The 25,390-nt window shown below is 38.9% G+C and overlaps 3 protein-coding genes and 1 long non-coding RNA gene across 10 annotated transcripts in view; 2 read left to right on the forward strand and 2 right to left on the reverse strand.

Moving 5' to 3' along the window:
* Positions 1 to 1,209: 1,209 nt before the first annotated feature.
* On the forward strand, positions 1,210 to 2,748 carry LOC144211337 (fibroblast growth factor 21-like). Of its 2 annotated transcripts, XM_077738500.1 has the most exons (4): positions 1,210 to 1,483; positions 1,559 to 1,636; positions 1,861 to 1,964; positions 2,221 to 2,748. In XM_077738500.1, exons 1-4 carry the CDS (start codon positions 1,345 to 1,347, stop codon positions 2,509 to 2,511), a joined length of 612 nt encoding a protein of 203 aa, XP_077594626.1. In that variant the 5' UTR covers positions 1,210 to 1,344; the 3' UTR covers positions 2,512 to 2,748. The 2 variants fall into 2 exon arrangements, with proteins under 2 accessions (XP_077594626.1, XP_077594627.1); XM_077738501.1 differs by having other exon boundaries at positions 1,459 to 1,636.
* A 301-nt stretch (positions 2,749 to 3,049) lies between these two features.
* Positions 3,050 to 25,390, forward strand: part of LOC144211341 (uncharacterized) — a 30,914-nt gene continuing 8,573 nt past the window's right edge. Inside the window, exons 1-3 of one of the 2 annotated variants that reach the window (XR_013329588.1) lie at positions 3,050 to 3,081; positions 7,647 to 7,855; positions 20,742 to 21,331. This is a non-coding gene — a long non-coding RNA (uncharacterized LOC144211341). Of the gene's footprint in view, positions 3,082 to 7,646; positions 7,856 to 20,741; positions 21,332 to 25,390 lie in introns of those variants that run through there. The other variant, XR_013329587.1, reaches the window with a different exon arrangement.
* On the reverse strand, positions 3,060 to 7,117 carry LOC144211333 (potassium voltage-gated channel subfamily A member 1-like). Its single transcript, XM_077738490.1, has 2 exons — positions 6,470 to 7,117; positions 3,060 to 5,292 (listed from the first exon to the last, which is right to left on the reverse strand). The coding sequence occupies exons 1-2, from the start codon at positions 7,115 to 7,117 to the stop codon at positions 4,393 to 4,395; spliced, it is 1,548 nt and encodes a 515-aa protein (XP_077594616.1). The 3' UTR covers positions 3,060 to 4,392.
* The window catches only part of LOC144211332 (voltage-gated potassium channel KCNC1-like), a 33,910-nt gene continuing 17,416 nt past the window's right edge, over positions 8,897 to 25,390 (reverse strand). The window contains exons 3-7 of one of the 5 annotated variants that reach the window (XM_077738487.1): positions 24,171 to 25,152; positions 23,092 to 23,286; positions 22,166 to 22,294; positions 18,399 to 18,440; positions 8,897 to 13,562 (exon numbers count right to left, since the gene is read on the reverse strand). In XM_077738487.1, coding sequence (XP_077594613.1) covers positions 22,173 to 22,294; positions 23,092 to 23,286; positions 24,171 to 25,152 — 1,299 coding nt within the window. In that variant the 3' untranslated portion in view covers positions 8,897 to 13,562; positions 18,399 to 18,440; positions 22,166 to 22,172. Of the gene's footprint in view, positions 13,563 to 15,554; positions 16,392 to 18,398; positions 18,441 to 22,165; positions 22,295 to 23,091; positions 23,287 to 24,170; positions 25,153 to 25,390 lie in introns of those variants that run through there. The other 4 variants (XM_077738486.1, XM_077738488.1, XM_077738489.1 and 1 more) reach the window with 4 other exon arrangements.

Below are 25,390 nucleotides of genomic sequence, written 5' to 3' on the forward strand. Positions count from 1 at the left end.
CACATATAACATTTCTTTTTTTGGTTATTAGCCAGTATTTACACCAAGCACCGTCCAATTCATTTTTTTAAATACTACAAAAGACCACAAGCATTTTTCTACTGTTTTCAAGCATATGGGAAGTGAGGTTTATGCAAAAACAAAATGTTCAGAACTAACAGTTCTCAAAAATGGAATTGAATTAAATTGTATTGTACTTAAATGTTAAATACATCTGAACTCCCTTTATACATTGATTGTCTTTATGCCACTAGAGGATGGTATAACCACAATTGTCGACTCACTGATCGAGTTGACCATTTGAAGAGCAAAGGTCATAATTATCCAAGTAACGCATTATTTTACATACAGAGGGCTGTTTTTTCATCACACAAATGTTTGCAATATGTCATAATGACAGTGATTGCATGAATGCACCAATGTGGATTCATTTATTCATATATTTGCTCATTGGAGGTGAAGGCAATGCTTACATGGAAGTCCATTTACCAGCAGACACGCAAGGCCTTACACAGCTGCAGTCACGTAAACATTGTTTTGCTCTCATTCTTGTGAATCCTTTTTCGCCCACTCTTCCTCTCGTTATACCGTCAAACAAATACGCGTCAACCTAAGATAAACGCGCTTCAACTTTAAAAAGCTTGAGTCAATGCCGTTGCGCCTTTGTGTTCGGAAATTTATAGAGTGGATAGTGTTTGTTTTGTGCATTTTTGTTAGATGAATGGAATGAACTGAAGAAGTTACAGTAATTCTAAAGAGGTCTAATGCTGGAAGTAAAAGTGAAGGGACTCATACTTCATTATGATATAATGCAGACCAAATCTTGCCCAATAATATTGTCCAATACAAGCCAGGAGTAGTTGAATATTATTACTTAATATCGGTGATTAATCTGAGTCAGATTCCAAAGATTGTATTGAGTTGATGGAATGCAATTGTCAGAATGTTTATAAACTGATAACATTCCTTAAGTCCTGTTATTTATTTGTGCAAATAGAAGGGGATGAAAGAATGAAAACAGTGAAATGCTACTGGGAATTCTAATTCAAAAAAAGAAAACGAAACAACGGTGAGGCCCTTATATAGTCGGCGAGGTTCCGCTCAGCATTAAATCACACTTTAAATGTCTGAGTCATGAAGAAGACCCTCCTACCCTGACTCCTTTATAAAAGCACAAACTTCTTTGGAATAAACAGAAAAGAACTTGCATTACTTGAGCTATAATATTCCTAATGTAACTAACTTATTTTGGCATTTTTCTTGTCATTTATATTATATTTTTGTAATTATTTATATTCTATTTATAACTCTAAAAGAACGTCAATATTTTTCTATTGACTCCAAATGTTTTGGTTAGCAAACATCACTTTGGGGTGCTTTTTTCTCTTCACACTCCTCCCGTTTGCTCATTCTTTCTATCTTGCTGACTCCAATCCACTTTTAGCCTTTAGCAGCCAAGTCAGAGAAGGGCACCTTTATACAGGTACTTCATTTGAATTTTAGTCCAGCTGAGTACATCTCATACTACTTTTATTCAGGTTGTTTATTTCTTTTTCAGAAAATCACAGACGAGGCATGTACCTACAGATTAGCCAGGATGGGAGCGTGTCCGGAAGTGATGTTCAAACCCCTTATAGTGAGTGTTGCTCATTTCCTCAATAATCTCCTCTTGTACATTTATCTTATATTTTATACAGAATGCTTTATTTTACACTTCTTTACTTTATACATGAAATGCTCACTGGACTTCTTGCAAAAGTTAAATTTATGTTACATTGTCAATAAAGGCTATTCTGAGTGTATTAGGATGGAGAACTGATGTTTTAAATATGATTTTTGAAATTGCATGAATGTTTACAGGTGCATTGCAATTGCGGTCGGTGCAACCGGGCCACATTGCCATCAAAGGTCAGAGGTCGTCTCTGTTTCTGTGCACCGACAGCGGGGGATCCCTAAGAGGGCAGGTAAACAAAGTGTTATATTTATGGTACAAAATATGTTTTATCCAAAAAGATTTGCAGTCATTCATAGCCACACTTTAAAATCAATATACTGTGACAATCTCAAACTAAGACAAATTTGAGAAGTATTTTTTGTTTCAATTTGAAGCTTTTTCATTCTTCCAATTGCCGCAATTTAAGTTATTGACGAAAGTAGGAAATGTAGTCAATTTTGTAAGGCCCTCCCTCAATTACACATCTGTGATGTTGATTTTCACAGAGCCTTTTCTCAGAAGACGACTGCACTTTCCAAGAGCTGCTGCTGGCTGACGGATACACCCGTTTCCTCTCCCCGCGGCACGGATTTCCCCTGTCGCTGGCATCCAGGCGTTCCCCTGATCGTCACGTTCCCTTCACTCGATTCCTGCCGCTCAAGGAAACCCTCCCCAGGGAGGAGACCCCATCAGAGCCAGCACCGATAAGAGAGACCTACTTCAACTTGGACTCTGATGACCTTCTTGGAATGTCTCAGGGGTCCGTGCTAAGTCCTCAGTTCGCCGTTGAAAAGTGAAAGAAAAGGAGGTGAATTCTATTCATGTAAATATGATTTTATTTTATTTATTTAAGTGTGCTTTTTAAGTCTATTTATGATGAACTTTTATTAGCTGTTTTTGCATTGACAGTGTGTTTGCATACAGAATGTACTTCTCAGGCATTTTGTCAGACTGGAAAACATGGATGAAAATAAATTATTTTTGTAACTTCTTTTTCCATGTGAGTCTTTTTCATATTAATTATTTGACTGCCATTGACAGTAGTGATAAACATCCCACCTGAATGTATCTGACGTCAAATGTTGTCAGTGAATGTATTAACATTACTTTGTATACTACACACACACAAAATATGAGATGCATACTGTTACGGCTGGCAGCCTGGACACACACTATGTAGGTGTGTGCTTTCTTTTCTTTACAGGTATCTGCAGCTCCACCCCGTGACAGAGCCCTGCCCAGGCCAACACTGCTGTAATTAATTCCCCAATCATCCCTCCTGCCCTTATTTAAACCCTTTTCAGTTGTCAGTTAGCACTTGCCTTGCCCTTGATGCCTTGATGCCTTGCTGAGTTGCAGGCTTGTGAGTATGTTACTCCCTGTTATATTTTGTATGTGTTGTTAATGATTTTGGGTTGCATCGGGGGACTTGAGATAAGTTTAGACACCCCGGGGTATACATATAGTTTGTGCATTTAGACACGGTTATTCCCCTGTCTAGATTTTATTACATCAGTTTAGGCAGTGGCACCCTTCGGTCTTATTTCCTGTATTTTGTGGGTGTTCATTTGAACACCTGTCTGGGAGGGGGTTTCACCGTGTTTATTTGAGGGTGCCACTTTAATATCTCGTGCTTCCCCTATGTTATCCCGTAGTCTGTTTTAGTGACTTTATTGTAAAAAAAAAATAACTGAAGGCTACTTGCAGTGTATGTCCGAACTCATCTTTGACCGAACCTGTCTGCTGTGATAGTTGCGACTCCCTGGTATATTATACCCCAGGGGGAGTCGTAACACATACGGTCAATATAGTGACTGAGTGATCATTATATCAATTTTAAACACTTATGGAGGCATCAGTGAGGTACAAAGTGCAATTGACGCCAGATCTTTGAGACAAAATTGAGTTGCTGTGAGTCACTGAGTTAATATAATTCTGTAATGATGTTAGTATGACTCGGTTGGAGTGGGAAAATGGTTTACTTTTTGTTTTACTGTACTGTTCACTGTACTAGCAAAAGATTTTCTGATATTGACACTAACACAAACCAGTATTGAAGTACATGGCTCATCACTCTCATAGTAAAGTAAGGCATGGCTTCCAAGAAAATGGAGGATAAAAGCAGATAATGCTGAAGCATCTAACGGTCAGTGACAAATGCATCATTCAAGACTAAAAATAATAATGTTAACAATAATAATAGCCAACACTTCATTCTAGAAAATTAATAAATAATAGGATTTTAGTAAACCAACAGTACATATGTCTTCAATACATGTTCACATGCATATTCCCATCAAGTGCTGCATTACAGCATGAAGAGGTCAATAACCCCCTGTCACGCGGGCCAAAGCGGAATCAATGTCAACTATCGAAACAATGCTAAGAATTTCGGCTTGGTTTACGAGACATTTCAGTGCATACGCAACCGGAGCTTTTTATGATTAAGAACGCCTCAAAGTTTCCATTTGAAAATATGCAAAATGGCACAGTAAGACGTCATAGTGTCTGAATCCATACATTCCCCATGTCAAGCAAAAACAAACGCTTATTTGTGCAAGGGAACTTGACAATACACAGACTCCACACATCCTATAAGACATTGGCTGCATTCAAATAATCAAGTACACCTTCCTCATGTTATATTACATGTTTTTCTTTTTCAAAGTGTGACCTTTTCACACCTGGGTGACAAGCGGTTCCCTTAATAACATACTGGCTTCTAATTCAACACGCTGTTGCGTAGCACCCAGAAGAGACCCGTTAAGACTGTCATAGTTGCCTCCGATGGCATAATAATCCCCGTCGGGATTCCCTTTCCCCTCCTGTGTCTCTTCTTCCCCTTCTGGTTCTTCACCATCCCACGGTGAGCTTGTGACATGCTTATACAGCGATCGATCCTCACATTCCGTTTCCCGGTGGTAGAAGTAGCTGAAGTTAGAGACTATGACAGGCACGGGTAGAGAAATGGTAAGTACACCGGCAATGGCGCACATAGAGCCGACCATTTTACCCCACATCGTTTCTGGGTACATGTCTCCGTAGCCCACTGTTGTCATGGTGACCACGGCCCACCAGAATGCATGCGGTATGCTGATAAAGGCCGTGTCGCTGTGGTCGGCCTCGGCAAAGTAAATGGCGCTGGAGAAAATTATCACGCCGATGAAAAGGAAGAAAATAAGAAGGCCCAATTCTCGCATGCTGGCCCTCAGGGTCTGTCCGAGGATCTGAAGACCTTTGGAGTGACGAGAGAGCTTGAAGATCCTGAATACTCTTACTAGTCTGATGACTCTGATGATGGCTAAGGATGTGGTTGGGCTGGTTTCGTTCTCCCTTGCCAACTCTGTTCCCAGAGTGACGAAATAAGGCAAAATGGCGCTGAAGTCGATGATATTCATGATATCTTTGAAGAAGTGCACCTTGCTGGGGCAACAGCAAAAGCGCATGATGAGCTCAAAGGAAAACCAGAAAATGCAAACAGTCTCCACCATAAAGAAGGGGTCTTGGAACACATTGGGAGGGGGTGGCATGGACTCAGACACATTGGTTTCTTGGTTGTGGTGCCTGTAAAAATTTGCCTGTGATGACAAAAAAGAAGAATTAGAATGCATTAAGGCCGAATATTTCTGCATGTTTATTTTCACATTGAATCAAATATGATTAAGAATAAAATAGAATAAAGACTCTGGTAAATAAACATGTTTTGAACTGTTTGGAAACTGCTTGGCTATATTTAACGCCATTATAAACACATCGGTGGGATAGGTTTTTCTCAGTATTCTGATAACTATAACTCTAGTATGTTGTTCACCATCTCATTGGCTGTCATTTTTGGCAGCCATCAGAAGCCAGTTGACATTTGTGGCTTTATATATCAATCTTAGCTTTCTATTGCAGTGCACCTGTCTTTCTAGTTTGCCTGACAGTAAGCGTTATATTCGTGTATAGCAGTAATTATATTTAAAGATACAGTTTGGCATCAAAAAAAGAATGGCTGCTTTACCATACGTGCCTTACTGGTAATGTGACGGAAAGCATTTATGAATTCAATTTGGATAAATATCTTTTGACGTGACATTCAGTAGTAGGTCAACCCCAGTGTTTATTGCTGAAGGTGTGTATCTGGCTTGCAGTATGCGCTCATCACCTCTGCAGGCTCTCCTCGTACTAAATATAACCTTGTCAGATGTCTGAAGAGAAATACGAGAGTGTCTCACTTTACCACTTCCCATCCATCTCCACATTCATCACCCTCCCAGAACACCTAGCGCCAGTGTGGTTCAGTGGGCCTCCAACTGAGCAGGCTTGGAGTGGACCAAGTTACAGTTCTTTCCTGGCAGCTCTCACCTACAGTGTGGCAGCCCTGAAAGAATCTATTAACATGACCTGATGCATTCTACTCATCCCGTGAGATCTTTTAATCTTCCGTCCTAAGCCGGCAGAAGACTTTGGCAATGTTTCGCCAATGTGTTCAGTCACGGCGAGTGACCTTTTCCTGCTAGCACCTAAGCCAGCAATTCACTCATCTCCTTCCATTGCATCTGGGCCTCACCCTTCTATCCCTTTACACATTCTTGACTTTCAGCATGGTGAATGTAAAAACAATTTGAGTCCGTGCATAAATCCCACGGATTAAATTAGCTGCAGAACTTGCATAAAGATCCATTTGAACTCACTTTACAAGATCTTTAACCTAAAAGCTTTAGATGGAGTATAGATCTTTATCGTCGTGCTATTTTCATTCACATTGCGTACCTCTCGTGTCTCTTTCTCAACGCGAAAGTCCGGCAGCGTCTCCAGGCAAAAGATGAGAATGGACACCACGATAACCATGACGCTGATGATGGCGATGATGCGCGCGGCTGACGAGGATTCCGGGTGTTCAAAAAGCATCCAAAGTTTTCTCTGCATTTCATTAGCGGGCAAAGGCCTCTCTTCCTCTTTAGTAAAGCCTTCGTCCTCCTTGAAGCGGTCCATGATGTCCTCACCTAGTTCATAGAACATGAGTTCATCCATGAAAATGTCCAGAGGGATGTTGGCAGGTCTCCTCAGCCTCCCCCCTGACTGATAAAAGTAGAGGATAGCATCAAAGCAGGCCCGATTTCGGTCCAAGAAGAGTTCATTTCGCATTGGGTCAAAGTACTGTGACCTTCTATGGGGGTCACCCAGCATAGAGTCCGGGAACTGAGCCAAGGTGCGAAGTTGAGTTTCATAGCGCATCCCCGAGACATTGATGGCCAGTCTCTCACTCAGCGCCCATCCACGCCTCTTCTTTTCTTTTTCATTCTTTTTAATCTCTGTTTCGCCTTTTTCTTCAATGTTCAGTTGGTTTTTCATCTCTTTGTATTTCTCTCCATCTTTTTCTTTTCGACCTACTACTTCTTCCTCAACACTTCTGTCCATCCCGTTCGGTATCGTTAGTTAGGCTCCTCCGCCAACGTCTTTTCTGAGGTATTGTTGACTAAATTGCCTGAGACCAGAGTGAGAGTCCCATGAGTGCATATGCTTCATTAAGCTTGCTAATGGCATTACAGCAATCCTAAAAAAATAATCCATACATTGAGAAATGTGTTTACCCAGGACGCCAGAATCATTTAACTGGGAAAAGGTTCCTACTCACATATACCAAATCAAATCACATGGTTTCGCTCCTATTTTTTTAGCGTGTTGATTCTCCGTCACCCTGTCATCATAAACATCCAATTCCAGTCTCAATGGAGGTTCTCTCCAAAAGGGTCAATCCTGCTAAACTTTGACTAGGTCTCCTCCTGACTCCAGCACCACTTGTTTGCTCAGAGACCATCCACAGGCTTGTCAGTTCGTGTCGCCTCATGTTTGTCCAGTCTTGAAATTTTTCGGGAATGCTGTTCTGAGGAAATTCAATCCAGCTCGGGTGTCTAAAACCCCTCCCTTCCCTTTACCCCCATTTTAGCAATGGAGCTGCACAACCTTCCGTCTCAGCTATCGGATGTCATGTCTGCATAGGAGCTCTTGGTGTTGGCTGGTCTAACAAGCTCAATACCCTGGCTGGAGGCCCTCACAGCCCTCCAATGGAATCCCCTGCGGATGATTTGGCAGTTTGTTGGCGCTCTTTTGAGTGCGGCTCCATGGCTCCCCCAATCTCTACTTCAAGAGTATCGGGTAAAGCATCTTATGCCTGGTGTAGTGAAAACATGGGGTCTCCTACGAGTTCACTGACATCATCGGTTAAAAATATAATCATATTTTTAACTTAACTCTCTGAAACATGATTATCAGTGTATTAAATACTAAGCAGTTCATATATTATTAATGTTTTTTGAATAAGAGTAACATAAATCACAGCTTGTTGCTCTATCTGTGAAGACACAATGTATTCTGGTAATGAATTTAATGTTACCATTGTGTTCTTCTTTGCAGAAGATGCATAACCACTAGATGGTGATAGTGTTATGTATAGCTCAAAAGGGATATATATATATATATATATATATATATATATATATATAGTAAAATATTGTTTCTATTTTACTACATGACCAAAAATTGGTATTATATTACATATTTTGACTTATCATACCTAGCATGTTGTCAACTTCTGCATTCCATATCTGTATCAAAAGATCAGATTTGAATGTTTCCATCGCATACACGTTCATTGAATTCGATATCCAAGATATTGCATGCTTTACTTCTCAAATATCGTGACACAGATACAGTAAAATCATAGATCAGCATCATGTGACATGTCATCGGTTCTCAGCTGCTAACAGGCTCAAATGATGGTTAAAGCAGGGCTGCTATGGAAGCTTCTGTCATCTCAATACTTAGGCCATACAGTAGCTCTTAACTTGTGATTGAATGCGTCATATCTGACTTTCTTCAAGGACTTTTCATTGTGTTCTCACTTCACGTCGGATTACATCCATCACAGTGCAGCGAGATGGCGTACCCGACTGTAACTCTTGCTGTCAGCACACTCACATGCACTGCAGAATGTGCTTTCATTACAATTTAGAGAGTTAAAATACAAAATTTGAAGCAAATCATGACTTTTGTTGTAATACTAAAAGTTAACATCAAATTTTTTTACATAGATGCCTGAAAATGCCTAAAAATTGACCATTATGTCCAATATTTTTGTGCATGACTTCAATAATTATGAGCAACACAGCAGGTAAAAAACAACTAACACAATGGTGATCCATTTTCCCCGTTTATTTAAGTTCATCTCATTGATTTGAAGCAATTTTTAACGTCTTTGAAAAAAAGCATCTCCTGACTTATAACCATTTAATTCATTCAAGCTGCTATGGAGATTGATTTCACATTAGTTCGTATTGACATTCATACATTTTTAAGTCTCAGAAGTAGAAATATGTTAAATTATGACACTTTTATTGATATGTTTCTATTTTTTTCTCTTCTCTCTTCAAAATATAAAAAGATAGATCATGAACATTCCGTTGAAATATACTTTGTACAGTTCTTGATGTGTTAGGACATTTCAAAAATAAAATCCGGATACCCCAGCGAACACCTCACTTTTCAATTCTTCTCTCTTTTAAAGCTGCAGTGCAGTGACCTCTCAGTCCAGTTCAAACTACTAAACGATAAGCCTTTTATTTATTTTTTTTAATCTTTGGAAATATTGTGAGAACGCGTGTCGTTGATCTGCAATATCCGATGTGCGGATGTCTGATAATGTACATATTTAGAAAAATCTATGATGGGCTTTCTCAAATGTAAACAAAAATAATAATTTTAGACACACAGCCCCAAAAATCTGCGCCCTTGAGAGCATTACAGTAAGTGTCAATCAGTGGCATTCCTGGTGCAGATTGCATACAGTGTCTTCAAGTGAATAAAACAAACAGATCAATTCAAACAGGCACGTCACGAAAACATGAACTGTGCTTTTTTAGAGCACATGACACCCCGAAAAATGATGATTTGAAATGACATCGTAAAGCATTCGTCAAGGAAAAATTGTCCATGGCATTTTGATTAAAGTTAAAATAACAAAACAACATGGCACTGTAGTCTTAATCTACATGGTGCAATATTACATGTACACACTAGAAATGGAAAGACATCTTCTTTTTTTTTGTTCCCGGACCTGGAATTGTTAAAGGATGAGAACATGTGGAAAAAAAATGAGATGGTTAAATAAAAACTCAATTCTTGGCATTAAACACAGTTTCTGCATGCACCATTTTGATTTCTGACCATCTTAAACCAGCGCAGCTATAATTGTCTTTCGAGATGGAAACTGCCAACAATAACACACAGATAACAATATATGACACTTCCCAGGATACCCCTACGGACACTTTTTGTCGCAACCAAATGAGATTTGACCCTGTAAGACTAGTGTAGACTTGCTGAGGTCAAACTCTGACGAGCTTTTACATGGGCAAGGATTATTTAGCTGCCAGAGCTGCAAAAGCCCTGAACCAGCAGGGCATGGATTGACAAAATAAACGAGAATTATTAATTATGAATATCCATCTCTTGGTGGACACTGGGATCTCCTAGATTGAATGAAACACTACTTGACCGACATCATTTTTTGGAAGCTCTGGGTCTCTTTTAACTGTGCTGTGTGGAACAAGTTGGTTTAGAGAGATGCTGCAAGATTTTTAAAGACTGTCTTTAAAAAAAAAAAAAGATACAAAATAAGACGAGCTACCTTTCAACACTATGAGCGTGTTGCCATTTGCCCCTGGGAGGAAGACGTTTCTGCTCTACGACACAGCACAGTGAACACATGATTTTTTTAAGGGTTCGTGACATATGATGGCAGCTAAGAAGCTACTGTACGTCGATACTCTGTGCCCCGCTTCACCCGCTTTAAGATTATTAGGAAATTATGCATGCATTTGTTTTTTGTTTAGTTTTTTTTCTCTACTGATCACTGTAGGGTGTTTACATTATGACTAAAAATTGATTGTGTTACAAAATAAAAGAGCGTCATACCTAATGCATGTCCATAAAAGCCAACAACACAACCTGAGTCTTTAAAACCAAACTTTGGAATGAACATTGATTCCATGCAAACTTGAAATCTCGCCTAATACCAGATGTTTTTTGATAAACTGGCATTGGATATTCCATTAAGTATATATATATATATATACAGTGGAACCTCAAAGGTAATTTTGGTTTTATCTGGGTCAGCTATTTTCTTTTACGGAAATGTAATTTAAAGTAGATAAGTTAAGTGACTTTATCCCCCATTGGATGACCAATATAAATTTAATAGTACTAACACAGTTGATGAATTGCAATATTTAGAGTAGAAAAAACATTTTACAGTTAATCAACTTCATTGTGACCAATTTATATATTTTACATTGGCAAAATTTCTTTTAACACAATGCACATAAGCAAAATAAGTGTATAAAAGTCTGGAATTATGTTTAACATTGATGATTGCCACTGTATATATACATTGATTGTTATCATTTGGCCAAGTGAAAAAAACCCAACCTGACAGGTCAAATTTCAGCTACTTTGTCCAGTTTTTCCTGCTACAATCACGTCTCAACCGTTCCTTATTATTGCCAAAGAAAATAAAATGATAATGCAAAGATGAGTGTTAATCAAGCAGTCAAAATACAGACAGATTTTTCTTTTCTTTTGAGTTGCTGCTGCTGCTACGATGTCTGTGCAAACCGTTCAACTTTGCACGCAAGTTAACGGTCGACAAAGTCTCATATGATGATAATGATGATGATAGTGATTCATGAAATGTTAGGAAAATATACCATGTTTAAAACTATATTAGTAGTATGGATGCAAAACCCTGGAATGAGGAAAGTAGGGCAGTTAGAAGCAGAGAGATTTCATCCAACAAAACAGTTCAGGGTGTACGTTTGCAAACATACGTTTCAATATTCACATTTTTTTTTCAACTTTTCAAAACAAAATATATCTTCTCTTTCGTTAGAATTTTTTTTAAACATGAATTGCATATAACATTTTTTTAAATTCTTTTTATATATATATATATATATATATGTTTTTGTATCTCTAGCACCCTTGTCTTCAGCTAAGGGTTTGCAGAAAAGACAGTCATGCAAAGTTGTCATGCTGGTAAACAAAGTTACAAAAATGCATCATCTTTTTTCCCTCTTTTGTTGGTCTCAGGGTCCATCCATTCTTAGATGCACAAGTATGTCTTTTCTCAGTCTCTCCATCAGTGCATACGGGCCTGTCCGCCACGTTTTGTCATTTTTTTCTTTCATTTCTTTCCACAGGACACTTTGTTTTTTCATGGCAGATTTTCACATTTTTCATCTCACTTTCCACCCCCCGTCCTCCGCTTTCCTCTCATTCCATCTTGGACCAGCTTCTGAAGCCATACTTAGATTTGTTTTATCAAAATATAGATTTGTGCTCTCTCGTTTTTGTTTTTTTCTCTTTTTTTTTGTACACTTGCTTTTTTATACTTGGTCCGCTTCTGTTATCTCCATGGCTCCTCCTTCCGGGCCGTTCCTCGTGGTGACATGGCCTCACCGGTTGAAGCGGGCCTCCTGGCAGCGAGAGGAACCGCAGAGAGGTTTCGGGCAGTATTCAACTGGGGATTTGTGCCTTGCTGGCAGTGTAGGCCTTTGTGTGAGTTGGGGGTTTACTAATTTGATTGGTCCCTTTCAAATTAATCCTTCACTACTAATGGTCAGTTACATGGGATGGAAAAAGTGTCCTTGGAGTAGGGGACAAGGGAGCGGAGAGAGGGGGGGTGGGGCTGTCCGTTTCCCTTTTTTTTTTGTTGATGATAATTTAAGCAGTCGTCTGTCTGTAGTCTCCTTGAGTCTATTTTCTGCTCCATCCAGAATAGTTCTAATTTTGCTTCAATGTGCTTCACATCAAAGGGGAGCGGATGCGAGTGGCCATTCAACCCCAAGTGGACTAATTTCTGCTAATCTAGATGTCATCACAGAAGGTCATTCAGCAGGATCCCAACCCCCGCCGACTCCGGCTTTAGTACATGAGAGAAAAAGTCTTGTGATGTCAGGGCAGACTAAAGGTCAAACCACTTTGAACGCCGATGCTACAAGGGCTTCGTTTAGTCGTGCTAGCTTTTATACGATCGTGTTTGGTACAAGTGAATGGAAGACAAAGTTTGAGAGGCAAGTGCTAAACTTGAGCCTAATGCGGGTTATTCATTTGAATGTAATACGCCATGAAGGGTAAGACCTATGTCTCTCATGTACTGTCGGGGGGTGGGGGGGGGGGCATATGACTTCTTCACTGGGAAGGATCTCAAGAGGGCCTTGACGTCTAAACTGCATAAATCCCTCACTCTTCTGTCAGGTCAAGTCGTTTCCCAGCCAATGAATGCTACAGTGTCATGAGGGATGCTACATTGTTCATTCAGTCCCTTGTAAAGACGAGTAGGTTTTTTTTCTTTGTTTGTTTCTTCTTTTCTTTAAACACGTTGATGGTACAGAACAGGTGACGTTTCTTTCCGGAGTGATGTCATCTGGAATGTGTCATCAGGAGTTCTTTTTTTTTGTTTTTTTACTCCCAAAGTGTGTCAGTGCAATGCTCAGTCAATCGGCCCAAAACAGGTGAGGGAAAAGAAAAAAACAAGGTCTGTCAGACAGATGTCAAAAAAATGTGGTCGTCAGAGTTCCGAGAGGCTACTTTGGTAACGACGTGAGCAGGAGCAGACCGTGTGAATTTTTTCAGAATTCATGATTAAACGTGTGGCCTCTCTCCCTGGCTTTTTCTCTCTGGTCAACCTCCTTTAAAACGTCCATCCACGTCACGCTCGCCGCCTATGTGGCTCCTGCCGCAAATTTGTGTTAACCGCTTAATGACTCCTCCTTACACAGAGAAGGCCAATGCTAGAAACTTAACACTGTGAAGACAAGAACAGAAAGTCATGAATAATCACACTCAGCTAACAATCAAACAAGCATTACAACGTTCAAACATTTTCAGGTTGGCTTATACCAGTGTTGAACTATTATAAACCAACCAAGCATATAAATTAAACACTTTTTTGTCTTATTTTTTGCCAATTACAACCGTCACTTTTATTTTCTTTTGGCATTTTAATCAAGTAGGGAAATGATTAGCATTACCTGTGTATACTGCCGTTTAACTGTGAGAATAAAATGCAAGAATTTGCAGCAAAATATAATATTTTGGGAAAAATGAAACATTTTTTTCTCCATTCAGCTAAACAAAAGGCTAAAATCATCTTAGAATACAAACCTCATTGAATTATTTGTGTGAGTGTGGTATGTAAACATGTTTTTTTGACAGATGGACACATAAAACAGATTAAAAGGATCAATTGTCAAAAAAATGAAGGTCACCAATTGCCACAACAGAAAAGAGGGCGATAACTATTGCAGTCATTTGTCACATTCAGCTTCTGTTTGTTCTCATAGGCATGCTTTGTTAACAGAGGGGGTAAATACTTCTGAAATATTAATGCAAAACATACAATTGATCATGTTACAACTCATTCTTTTCCCATAAACCTATTTAAAATGTTGTTATACAATCCCCTTCTTCTCTTGGCTTCAACATCTTCTCCCAATGTCTTCTTCGAGGAAAAATCAGCTTGCAAAACAATACATTAGAAAGTAGTACAGAAATACAAGCCATTTTCCTAGAACTCATTAATTGATTTTAGTTGGACTATATTACACTGTGCTTACGTTGTTAAAGAAAAAAATCAATACGGAAATATTTCACTGTGTAGAAGTATTAAATATTTCTTTAGGGTATACTTTTAAAGTACATTTCCACTATTAACATTAATGGAATACCTCTGAGAATGCAAGAAGTTACAAATGTGCATCTATTATAATTTACATGACTTTAATGTTTCACGTGTGCAATAACAGATATTTACAATACATGTTGAACACTAATAGTTTGTGAAGCATCACTTTAAAAGTACAGGAATATAGCTAGTTAAATCTAGCTAATTAAAATAAACCCCTAAAATAAAATCAGAGCCTCCAGGGGCCTCATAGAGGCACTTACTGTCTATTTTGTCTCCATATTTGATCATATCTCCTTCTTAATTCAAGACAATGCAAATTTAAAGTGTCTATAAAACAAACAGAAACCCAGTACAAACACCGTGAATGACACTGACACTTGACTGTAACACAAACATTCCAACTCCAGAAAATAAAAAAGAACAACATTGTCACATCCACATTGTGGAAAAAAAGGAGTGTTTGTGTGCTAGAATGTTTAGAGGCTTTTATCCACTGAGTGCAAGCGAGTATTATGTACTGGGCTAACAAGGGCATTGAAGCATGGACCCATAGTGCCCATTAGTAGAGTACATTTTTTGTTTTTGTTGTGTTTTTATGTTTTCTGCAACTTCAATCAAATTGCAAACTTATTTTCCCAGAATTGCCTTCCTTTTAGTGTGCGATACATCAAGTCGTGGATCATGCTTGAATTGCATAAAGCACCTAAATTGTTTGTTTTTTGTTATGTTTTTTTTTAATTCACAATGGTTGGGGGTAAAAAACCTGTACATGAAGTATGCACAATCCTTCAATAATCAGACAAAGTCAGGCATGCATTACTTTTAATATTTTATACATGTTCAACTTCTATTTTGGAAGCTTTGTTATTGTTTTCTTTTTTTAAATTGATGGAAATAAGCAATTGTGTCCCTCTAAAAGGAAGATGTGTCTATAATTTAAGGTGGAAAATTAAAATGTTTGACAAATATTTAACATTTACAACATTAGGAAGTGACTTTTAGTTAGAGATAATGAGATAATCATTTTTTTGGTACTTTGTACACTGATTTATAATTGTGTGCGTTTTTTAAAGTGAGGGAAAATAGACATTTACAAAAGAAATATTGCATATGTATAGGAATCAGTGATTTAACAGTAAGTAATACCAAATGAATAAATACTTTTATCAAAAATATGATTAACAATGAATCATTCATTTATTGCACTTTTCCCAAGAGATTTTGGATATTTAGATATTAATATTATATTTCATTTGGAAAGCTGACTTATATAGTCATAAAAACTAAAGTTGGCAAAGTCCAGTTTATCGCCTTATAACGTATTGTTGCTTTTGTAAAATCTCATTCAAAAAATAACAAGGTGCTGTACAAATATTCATTGTTTTTAGTATACCAGATGAAAAATTATTTTGAGAACTTGTTTCACATTTTTTGTTATCATTAGTTCGGTTATAAGATTCGGAAACAATGTGCCTTATGATGATTAATTCTGTCCTGTTATTTTATTTTAAGATGTCAATGAAAAACAGGTAAAAGTGAATCTTTTTTGAAACTGTAATACAATTCCTTTGCTAAACAATGCGTTTACATTGAATCTATTAATGAAACAGAAGTTACCCTTCTATTTTTAAACCTATTTTCTAACCATGCATCATAAACAGTGAGATTCACAAGACAAGATTTGGTCTACATTCAAGTTCACGTGATCTTATTGCTATCCGTTTTGACAGTGTGCAGCGTCCACGGAGATTTATACGCATCTTTTAACATCCCGTCTTATGCGGCCTTCCCGCTACAAAATGGAGGGGATTGGCGAACGACAACGGCGTAACGGGCCCGGTGCCTCGTAGCTTTCGAAAGGTGGGCTCGTGATGGGGGCTAGCCGTAGAGACGAGCCAGACATCCCCGTTACGTTTGTTAGACTGCGAGATTTCTCATAGCTTGTAGCTATTTTAAGGTTAAAGTTTTACCACCCAAAAAAAATTGAAGAATCGACAGTGGTTTGCACCCAAAATTTTAACGTAAAAAGAAAATGAAAAGCATGTCAGCAAAAAGTCAGTTTAAAATGTCATGAAATTAAAAAGACATACAAAAGGACAGAAAGACACACAAAGACAAGACAGACAAGACAAAACAAGAAAATGCGAGTTATGACATGTCTTTGGTTTTTGTTTTTTGTTAATTTTTTTCTTCCAAAAAGCATAGTTTTAATAGCGTACAGCTTTATAGGCTGGTTGAATAAAGCACCCGTGATACGTGTGCTTTAGACAACACTGAGCCCATACAAATTATTGCATAGGTTTTGACCACCTGAAGTTTCAAGGTACAGTATATTTAATCATTTTTACAGTATTTTAATTCCAGTAACAGTACAACGGAAATTTCATAAAACGCCTTTGATGGGAAAAATGATGGTCATGTCAATTAACAATGACACCAAATGTCAAAGAATTTGTATTTGTTGAGAATTGCTTGATTTTTTGTTTAGAGCAGGCATTTTTAAACCTAATACACGAGAACTACTATTGTAGTTTTTAAATGGAGATTTCACAATTAAAGTAAATACATTTTTTATCCGTCCGTATGTATTGTATAAAAATATGTTTTCTTTATTCGCTTTCAAATCAAGCTTTTGAGTCTAGCAAACTTCACCTGGTCAACATATAAAAAAAAAGAAAAAAGAACTTTGAGCAAAATTCAAAACACATCCTAATCCAGAGAAATCCGAATATGTGGATTATTATTTACAGTGGGACATGACACTTTTTTGTGGATTTACTAGCAACCTTTTCGTATGTGAGTTATCGAATACCAAATAATGTGTCCCTTCCATTTTATAATTATTGTATAGGAAAGCATGGAGATGTGCAGTTCCCAACAATTAATGATCGTGAGTATCCAACCTCACCTTCTCTTAAAAAAATTGCCACACACTCTACCACATTTTCTTAACTTGGGGGATAAAAACAATCAACAACAACTGTAAAACTGAACTAAAGGATGTTTCCACCCAGAAAAAAAGTGATAACAGTTCATTTTTGTCACGCAATATGACAAAAACAACTAGTAAGGCAGCCGCTGACCCTTCGATGATGCTTGACTTGAGCCAACCATACATAAAAGCCTGCTTTTCCTTTTTATGTGTGTGTGCGCTGAACCGCATTAGTCGAATGGTAACTCGGTAAAATATTGATGATGACTTTTCTAGGGCTGAACATTTCTAAATAAAGCTGTTTCGTTTTAGGAACTGCGTGGCACCCAAAAGTAGAGACGAAAGGGTACATAGGGTAGATAATAATAAAAAAAATGCTCTCAGAGTTTTCAATTTAATGCTTCTTTTTTTGTGCATGCGCAGCAGGTAAAAAAAGTTATTTTCACTTTTTAGTGTTGAGTTAAAAGTTTGAGAAGTATTTTTGTGTCTCAACCTAAATAAAATACCCATTTTCTTTATTAGTTTCTTAGTTTAAAGAAATGATTTTACAATATATTTCTTCCTTATTTCCATAAATCTGAAACACTTGTCCAATGTGGTTCAATGAAAATTCAAAAGTGGATGAAATAGATGAAAAATGAGGCTTGTGCTTATTTTCACATATACATACATAAATATTGTTCTTTACCACATGGTTGTGTATTTCCAGTTACCCAGTTTGTATTATGACTTCAATTTGGTTCTTTTGTACATTTTATGTATGTATAATCATATTGTTTAGTGAGCATAAGAATAAAAACAGAAGGTGCTCATTGTGTATCTCAGCCACTGCAGTCTGTAGAAGTCAACTCGTCACCATGGTAACGAGTGCTTTTACAAAACAAATGCCAACGCTTTGGTCCCTTTGCTTTTTTTTTTTTTATCAGGGGAAATAGTCGCGTGTGGCTAATTGATGACAAACGACTCAACCCACAGTCACACTGCACTTTACACTAAGAAAGGGAATGTGTATATATACCTACCTACAGTCAGACTTTAAGATACACTTGCACTGCATTGGCGGCCTGGAGATGGGATGGGAAAATGAGCGTTAATCGCGGAAGGTGAAGCTGATGGAGAAGGAAGCATAGGGAGGAACACAAGAAAGGCAAACACTGCAAATAATCTGACCAGACTCTTAAAGGAAAGAGGAAAAGCAGCGAAATTGAAAGTACATTATGAATAAATACTAGTAAGGATTCAAAGGATTATTCGTAAACGTTAGCGAGGGCCACAAACTGCGTTCTTTGGAACGCGGGATCAATTGGCCGTTAAAGATGCCGCGACTCCTGTTACACTTAATTAAAACGATTGATTTGTTCTTGGCCACATTCGCGATCGTCAGGCGTAATCCAGAGCAGGAAATGGGACCGTTTCATTAGGTACACCTCATCTGCAATTCAATACTGTGCTGATAAAGCGTCTTGCTGGTGACGGTCACAAAGGTCACATTGGACGTTATTATAGGGTTACGGTCGATGGGAAAGTCGTATTGGGAACTTTTAGATTGAAAGGTGTATTATGTAGTCAATCGACTAATGGGATAAAATTACAACCTCAGAACTGAGGACAGTTCCTTTTATTTTAACAAGGTTAATGAAACTTGAGCGCATTATTTTAACATTATTTTAATATAATTGTGCTGATTCATAGATTGAGTGAAGATTAGAATTCCTTATTGATTTTCTTATGATGTATTAGCTTAATTTCTGATAAAAACTACCTAACTCTGGCTCAGAAAAAGTAATATTTGCAGTAAACCATAATGAGGTGATATGAAAATGGAGACAAGTGTTACCACTTTTACAAGAAATACTGTATTTGGTTGGATACTGTTTCAAGGGCTCACTATAAAAACTGACCGTGATTAATATTTTAACGTGAGCTGATACTACAGAGACCAATAAAAACGTGCCTTAAGGAAAACAACAATAAAATCTATCAATAATCAATGAGATATGTAGTATACTGGCTGGCTAGTTGTTAAAAATAGACGGTGAAAAAGAACACATTAGAGTACTGCTCTTTAAAACAGCCTTAAACAGGATTATTCTAGCTTTGTTGGTAAAAAATGAATAAATTCCCCTGCTATATTTGTTTGATGTATTTTTGGAATATGATGTTAAAACTGAAACTGAACACCAGGTCAACTAAATGGTGGTGCACAAAACTTATGAGTTCAACCACACAGTGAAAAGCCACCAAAAATAAAATTATAACTTAGCCCTATAAAAAATATACAGGAAAAAAAACAAAACTATAAAATAAAACACCACACATAAACACAATTTAAAAATCACAAAAAAGCACAGTTAACAACAACACAAAAAGCACAGTTAAAAACAACACGAAAACAACCAAGTGACAAAAACTAAGCGAATAAAAATATTTAATAAAACCACACGAAGAGAATTAACAAGATGGGGGGGAATTGTTGTTGAAGGTCCCCAGTAGCCACGCAAATAACCCTCTAAATTAGCCATGCATATTTTGCATTGAAAGCAAAGGAAGCCAGATGGCCCACAATCAAAATTGAAGGAACATGTAAAGCTTTCCAAAACAACTTGGCAAAGACACCTTAAGCGTTTATCTACGGGGCGGGGGGAAAACATACCTGCAGCACACAAGAATAACTACGAATCCCTCTTTAAAAACAGGATATTTTTTTCCTTTTAACCTTATTTTATATGTACTGACTTGCATCTTTTGGGTGTGTCCTCTTTGTTTTTCTGTGTCATTCCCCATTGTGTTTTAGCATTACTGTCATAAACTGTATGTTTTAATCTGTAAAGATTTATACAGATCTTGAGGCCTGTTTCTAATGGACTAAATTTCTCTTTCTGTATCCTGATTTGCTTTAAAGAGGGATTTATTGGCACATATGTTGTTTTTACAGGAGTATCAACCAAAAGGTATAGTATTGTATTTGACCTATTGCTTACCTTGTTGCTACTTTTTAATTCAACCTGCCAAGTTTTGAAATCTTGGACTGTATGAGCAAAGTCTTTTAGTTACCAAGTGTAGCTTTGAGCTGTATTTCATTGCATTTCTTTCAAGGGAGCAAAGAGTTATGAAGCTTTGGGCTACACTTGGCACTGAAAGCTCAGTCGCACGATCTTGGGAATAGTATTTCCGAAGCACTAAGCTCCAACGACACCGTGTTCGATCTTTTATATGATGATGATGATGACAGGGAGAACCTGATTGATGAAGGTCATAAAGGACAAAGCGGAATTCTCGTATGGAGGGTGTTTAGCTTGTCGTCAGCACAGTGTCGTTTTCAGAAGTACTATCCCTTTGACCTTAATGTCTCCCCTTTACCACAGTGACCTTGGGCCTTGGGGAAATTGCACTTTGGAATAACATGACGAGCTGGGGATGGATAGTTAAATGGACAAAAGTCTTTGGACAGACCTCCTGAATATTTGAAGCAATCAAGAGGTGGACCCTATTTCACATATTTGTAATAGCCTGGTGTCCAATACTTTTGTCTTTGTATAATAATGTGCACTTTTCCTTTTTGCAGTGAATTTGCAGCTTTGTGCACAACTAAATAGTTTTTCAATTTGTTTTCAAAGGGTTGTTTTTGTTTCCCCAAGGGTGAGGCCCGTGGGGCGAAGGAGTTCACACTGCTATACACATTATCAGGGGGAAAAAGGAGTAAGAACCAAAAGTAAGCCACGCACGACAACACCAACACGACACTCAGACGGCGTTGAGACAGTGTGTGTAACGTGTAGGAATGAAAGAGCCCACATACACACGCGTGATATGACACAACCTGAAGAGGAGAAACAACAACAACAACAGAGGCACGTCAGATGGCAACTATGTGAACCGCTTATTCCCGTTTCTTCAAGTGTGTGTTGCCTTTTATTCTACAGTCTTTTGTTCTTTTTTTATTCTATTGCAATTATGAGGGAGGGGGTCAGAAATGAAAAAGGGGATGCATTTTTTTGGCAGTATACTGAGATTTTTGAGATCAATTTATCATCAACTGATGTCAAACAACAGTTGAGTCAAAACACAATGAATAGTAGTAGTACGAAATAGTAGTACGAATGATTGTGAATCTTTAAATCTACTGCTTTTCGTATATCCAAATATTTTTTTACTCACTCATCCATAAAAGAACACAATATTCATTGATGGTGTTTTTAGAATCAAATTCACTGCCAGAGTATTTAAAATATTCAAAAAGTGGGATTTTCATGACCCCCTCTCCCTCCTTCCACTACATCTCGTCACTACTACTGTGTTCATATTTGAAGGTTTCCACCAGGACACACACATGATCACAAAGCTGTGTTATATTGTGTAAAAACAACAAAACAAACACACACAATGAATGTACTGTATTGCTGCAATTCACAAAAAGAGCAAACCGGCTATGCGATTGGGCTGAGGTTCGGTTATATTTGTTTCATATTTCAAGCCAAATAATTTTTGTCTGTCCGCCGTAAACTCAGCTCAAGAGCCTGCACATCTGAGGCCACGGGTTGGGGGCGTCTCATGACGAGGGAAAAGACGGACAAAGCCAGCTAATGTGTGTAAGTGTAATTGCAAGTGTGTATATTTTCTGTGCTGGTCGTTTCTGTGTTGCTGCAGTTGATATACAAAAAATGCAATAGCATGCTACATGATGGAGAGCCAAATGGAATTGAGTGGACACTTGAAGCCAAACCTGTTGCTAGGGCTCTTTTGACTACTGTGATTATTGGATTTGTTTGTCTTAATCTTGCATTGTTACCTCTGGTCTATGGTTTGATCCAGGAAGAGGTGGAGTTTGCATTGAGGTCCTGCTGTAACAGAGACCCTTCCATCTTATACCAATCCTCAGTCAGAGGGGAGTCTGGGCTGGGTGCCAGGGCTGCTGCCTCTAGTTTGTTGTCAACAAGGGGGGTGTTGAAAAGTTTGGAGGGAGTGTGAAGGAGTGTTTGGGTGCAGGTTGGCGGCAGCGGTGGTTTGATTGCGATGAGTGGCCGGCAGGTGGATAGATGGATGGATGGATGGATTGATGGATGGATGAAGGTGTTTGGTTGTCATGAGCACAAAGATAATGCAGTTGATGTCAAAATTAAGAGGGAAGGGGGAGGTTTGGGTGGGGTTGGATGTGGCACAAAAGGAGAATAGGGGATGGAATATGGGGCCATGGAATTATCCCGGGGAAGGGAAATGAGTAGGCAGGTTAAGGTTAGGCAAAATGACAAAATAAGGGGTAAAAAATAAAAAAGTACATAGGGAGGAGTCAGGAGAGAGAGAGAAAAAGAAGTGACGAGAAGATAAATTAATGCATGGTCAACTGTCTGAGTCCAGAAGACAGAGAAAGACTGTTTATGAGCATGGATGGATGCCACGGCACACGCAAACAAACGTATGGACACCGTAGAAAGGTGGAGCAAGTCAAACCAGAAAGGAAGCAATCAAATCGAGAAGACGTACAGAAATGTTGGAGGTCAGACGGAGAATTGAGGAAACCAAGCCGTGATGGCACACAGACAACATGGATGGAAAAGAGGCGCTTATACGCCAGAGCACAGCACAAGAGCTGAGTGTGCATGTGAGCATGTGTTTGGAGTCAAATATCTTCCGCTTAATGTGTGCTCTCCCTTCTAAATGTTTACTCAAGGTGTAAACAACATGTTTGCGTCAGCGTTTTCCGGATGCGTGACGTACCTTTCCGCACATTCCCATCTGTGGCTCGGAATTCCCTGGTGTTAAGCAGGAAGCAGGCGCGGTCCTGCTGGTACCGTTCCCGGGTCGGACCCCGCCCGATAGGGCTCCTCTCGTCGGGGCTGAGCACCTGGTCGATGGTGGGGCAGTCTTCGTTGGCCAGCGCGGCCGAAGCCGCGTCACCGTTCTGTTTGGAATCTGCACAGGAGGTAACCAATGGAGAATTGGAGCCAGAAAATACATGACAGTGAAAAGGCTCAGCATTTATCATTGTGTTACAATAAAGTCTGGAACCCTTTTGCTCTCATACAAAATACTGAAGCTCTCTCATATATTGAACTTGAATACTCTAAACGTTAACATAATTGACACTCTTACAAATGCTTTCATTAAGTACTATACTACTCTATCACACATTATACAAAAAACACCTATGCACTAATGAAATTCTCACATGTGAAAAAAAAACATTTGAGCTTTTATTTTAACAGGTTTTAGAGTAGTTTATTATGGCTTATTTCTCAACAGAAAAGATGGAGCCTATTTGTAATCATGAAAAAAAAAGAATTAGTCAAATATGTCTAAAGCACAGCTTCCTGTGTTAATGGCCAATGAGAATTTTTTGATAAGTAAGGGAAAGCAACGCAGACGGAACGTCATAAAACAGCTGACGGGAGCAATATTTTTTAGCTCCCTGATGACCATCATGATGCATTAAAGGTGCAGCGGCACATGTAAAAAGCAAACCAATAAGTAAATTACCTCCCTTGCTGGTTTTATTGGTGACGCCATGGAGGAAATATGCCAAGTCAGTGCAATTTGAAATGCATTCAGCTCTTTTAATGGATAATTGAGTTCACTCCCTCCTATCTTTATTTAGTGTTTATTCCTAGATTTTCAATTGTTAAACTGTATGACTATCTGCTCATACAAATGTATGACTTTCTGAACATCTGAACAAATTGTACAACAAACTCTTGATAGATATTAAAAAATTAACTGGATGCATGCGACCTTTGCCCAACTATGTGCAGAACTTTCTCTTATATTAGTTCTACTAGAGTAAAAAACAAGCCGCTCACCTCTGTTAATCTCTATAATTTCTTCTTGGGCAAGAGGACAGTCACCCCCGAGGCCCCCGGAGCCCATGACTCCACCTAGAACATTTCCCAAGAGCCTTTGCGGTGAGGCAGTAGCCATGGCCAAGGCATCCGGCTTGCAGTAATTGGGAGACCCCGGTTGAGGTGCTCTGGGAATGTGTTTGTTCTTCTTTTTGGGCAGCTTTTGCTTGGCCATGGCCAGAGAGTAATACATGCCGAAGTTGTTGACGATGACAGGAACGGGCATGGCGATGGTCAGCACGCCGGCCAAGGCACACAGAGCCCCCACCAGCATCCCCGACCACGTCTCTGGGTACATGTCTCCGTATCCCAGAGTGGTCATGGTCACCACGGCCCACCAGAAACCAATGGGGATGTTCTTGAAGTTGGTGTGGGCGTTCGCCGCCGGGTCGTCCGGGTGGGCGCCGATCCTCTCGGCGTAATAGATCATGGTGGCGAAGATGAGGACTCCCAGGGCCAAGAAGATGATGAGCAGGAGGAACTCGTTGGTGCTGGCGCGGAGGGTGTGGCCGAGGACACGAAGACCCACAAAGTGACGGGTCAGCTTGAAGATTCGGAGAATTCGGACAAATCGTACCACGCGGAGGAATCCCAGGACATCCTTGGCGGCTTTGGATGAAAGACCGCTTAAGCCCACCTCCAGGTAGAAGGGCAGGATGGCCACAAAGTCAATGATGTTCAGGGAGCTTTTGAAGAACTCGACCTTGTCGGGGCAGAAAATGACTCGCAGGAGGACTTCGATGGTGAACCAGATGACGCAGACGCCCTCCACGTACGTCAGCCAGCTGTCGGTTACCACTTCGTAGACGATCTCCTCCCGCGTTACGTTGCCCACCGTCACGTTCTCTGTCTTGTTGAGGATGGTGTTGAAGGCCTCGTGCGTCTCCATGCAGAAAGTGGAGATGGAGATGAGGATGAAAAATAGGGAGCCAAACGCCACATACTGGAGGGACCAAGAGAAGAATGCAGTTAGATGTAAGTGACACTAAAAAAAATACTGCAAATCATAATACATTCATTGAGGGTTCTTTTAGTATTATTATTCTAACATGGTGACTATTACAAATGCCAGCTCATAGTATACCATAGGGCAGTCTCAATTCACTTGATCTTCTTCTCTATATATTATAATAAATTCTAAAGTTGACCAAGATATAAGTCAAATCTCTGGACGACTTTAA

The sequence above is a fragment of the Stigmatopora nigra genome, chromosome 18 (assembly GCF_051989575.1).
Source record: "Stigmatopora nigra isolate UIUO_SnigA chromosome 18, RoL_Snig_1.1, whole genome shotgun sequence".
Taxonomy (NCBI): Eukaryota; Metazoa; Chordata; class Actinopteri; order Syngnathiformes; family Syngnathidae; genus Stigmatopora; species Stigmatopora nigra.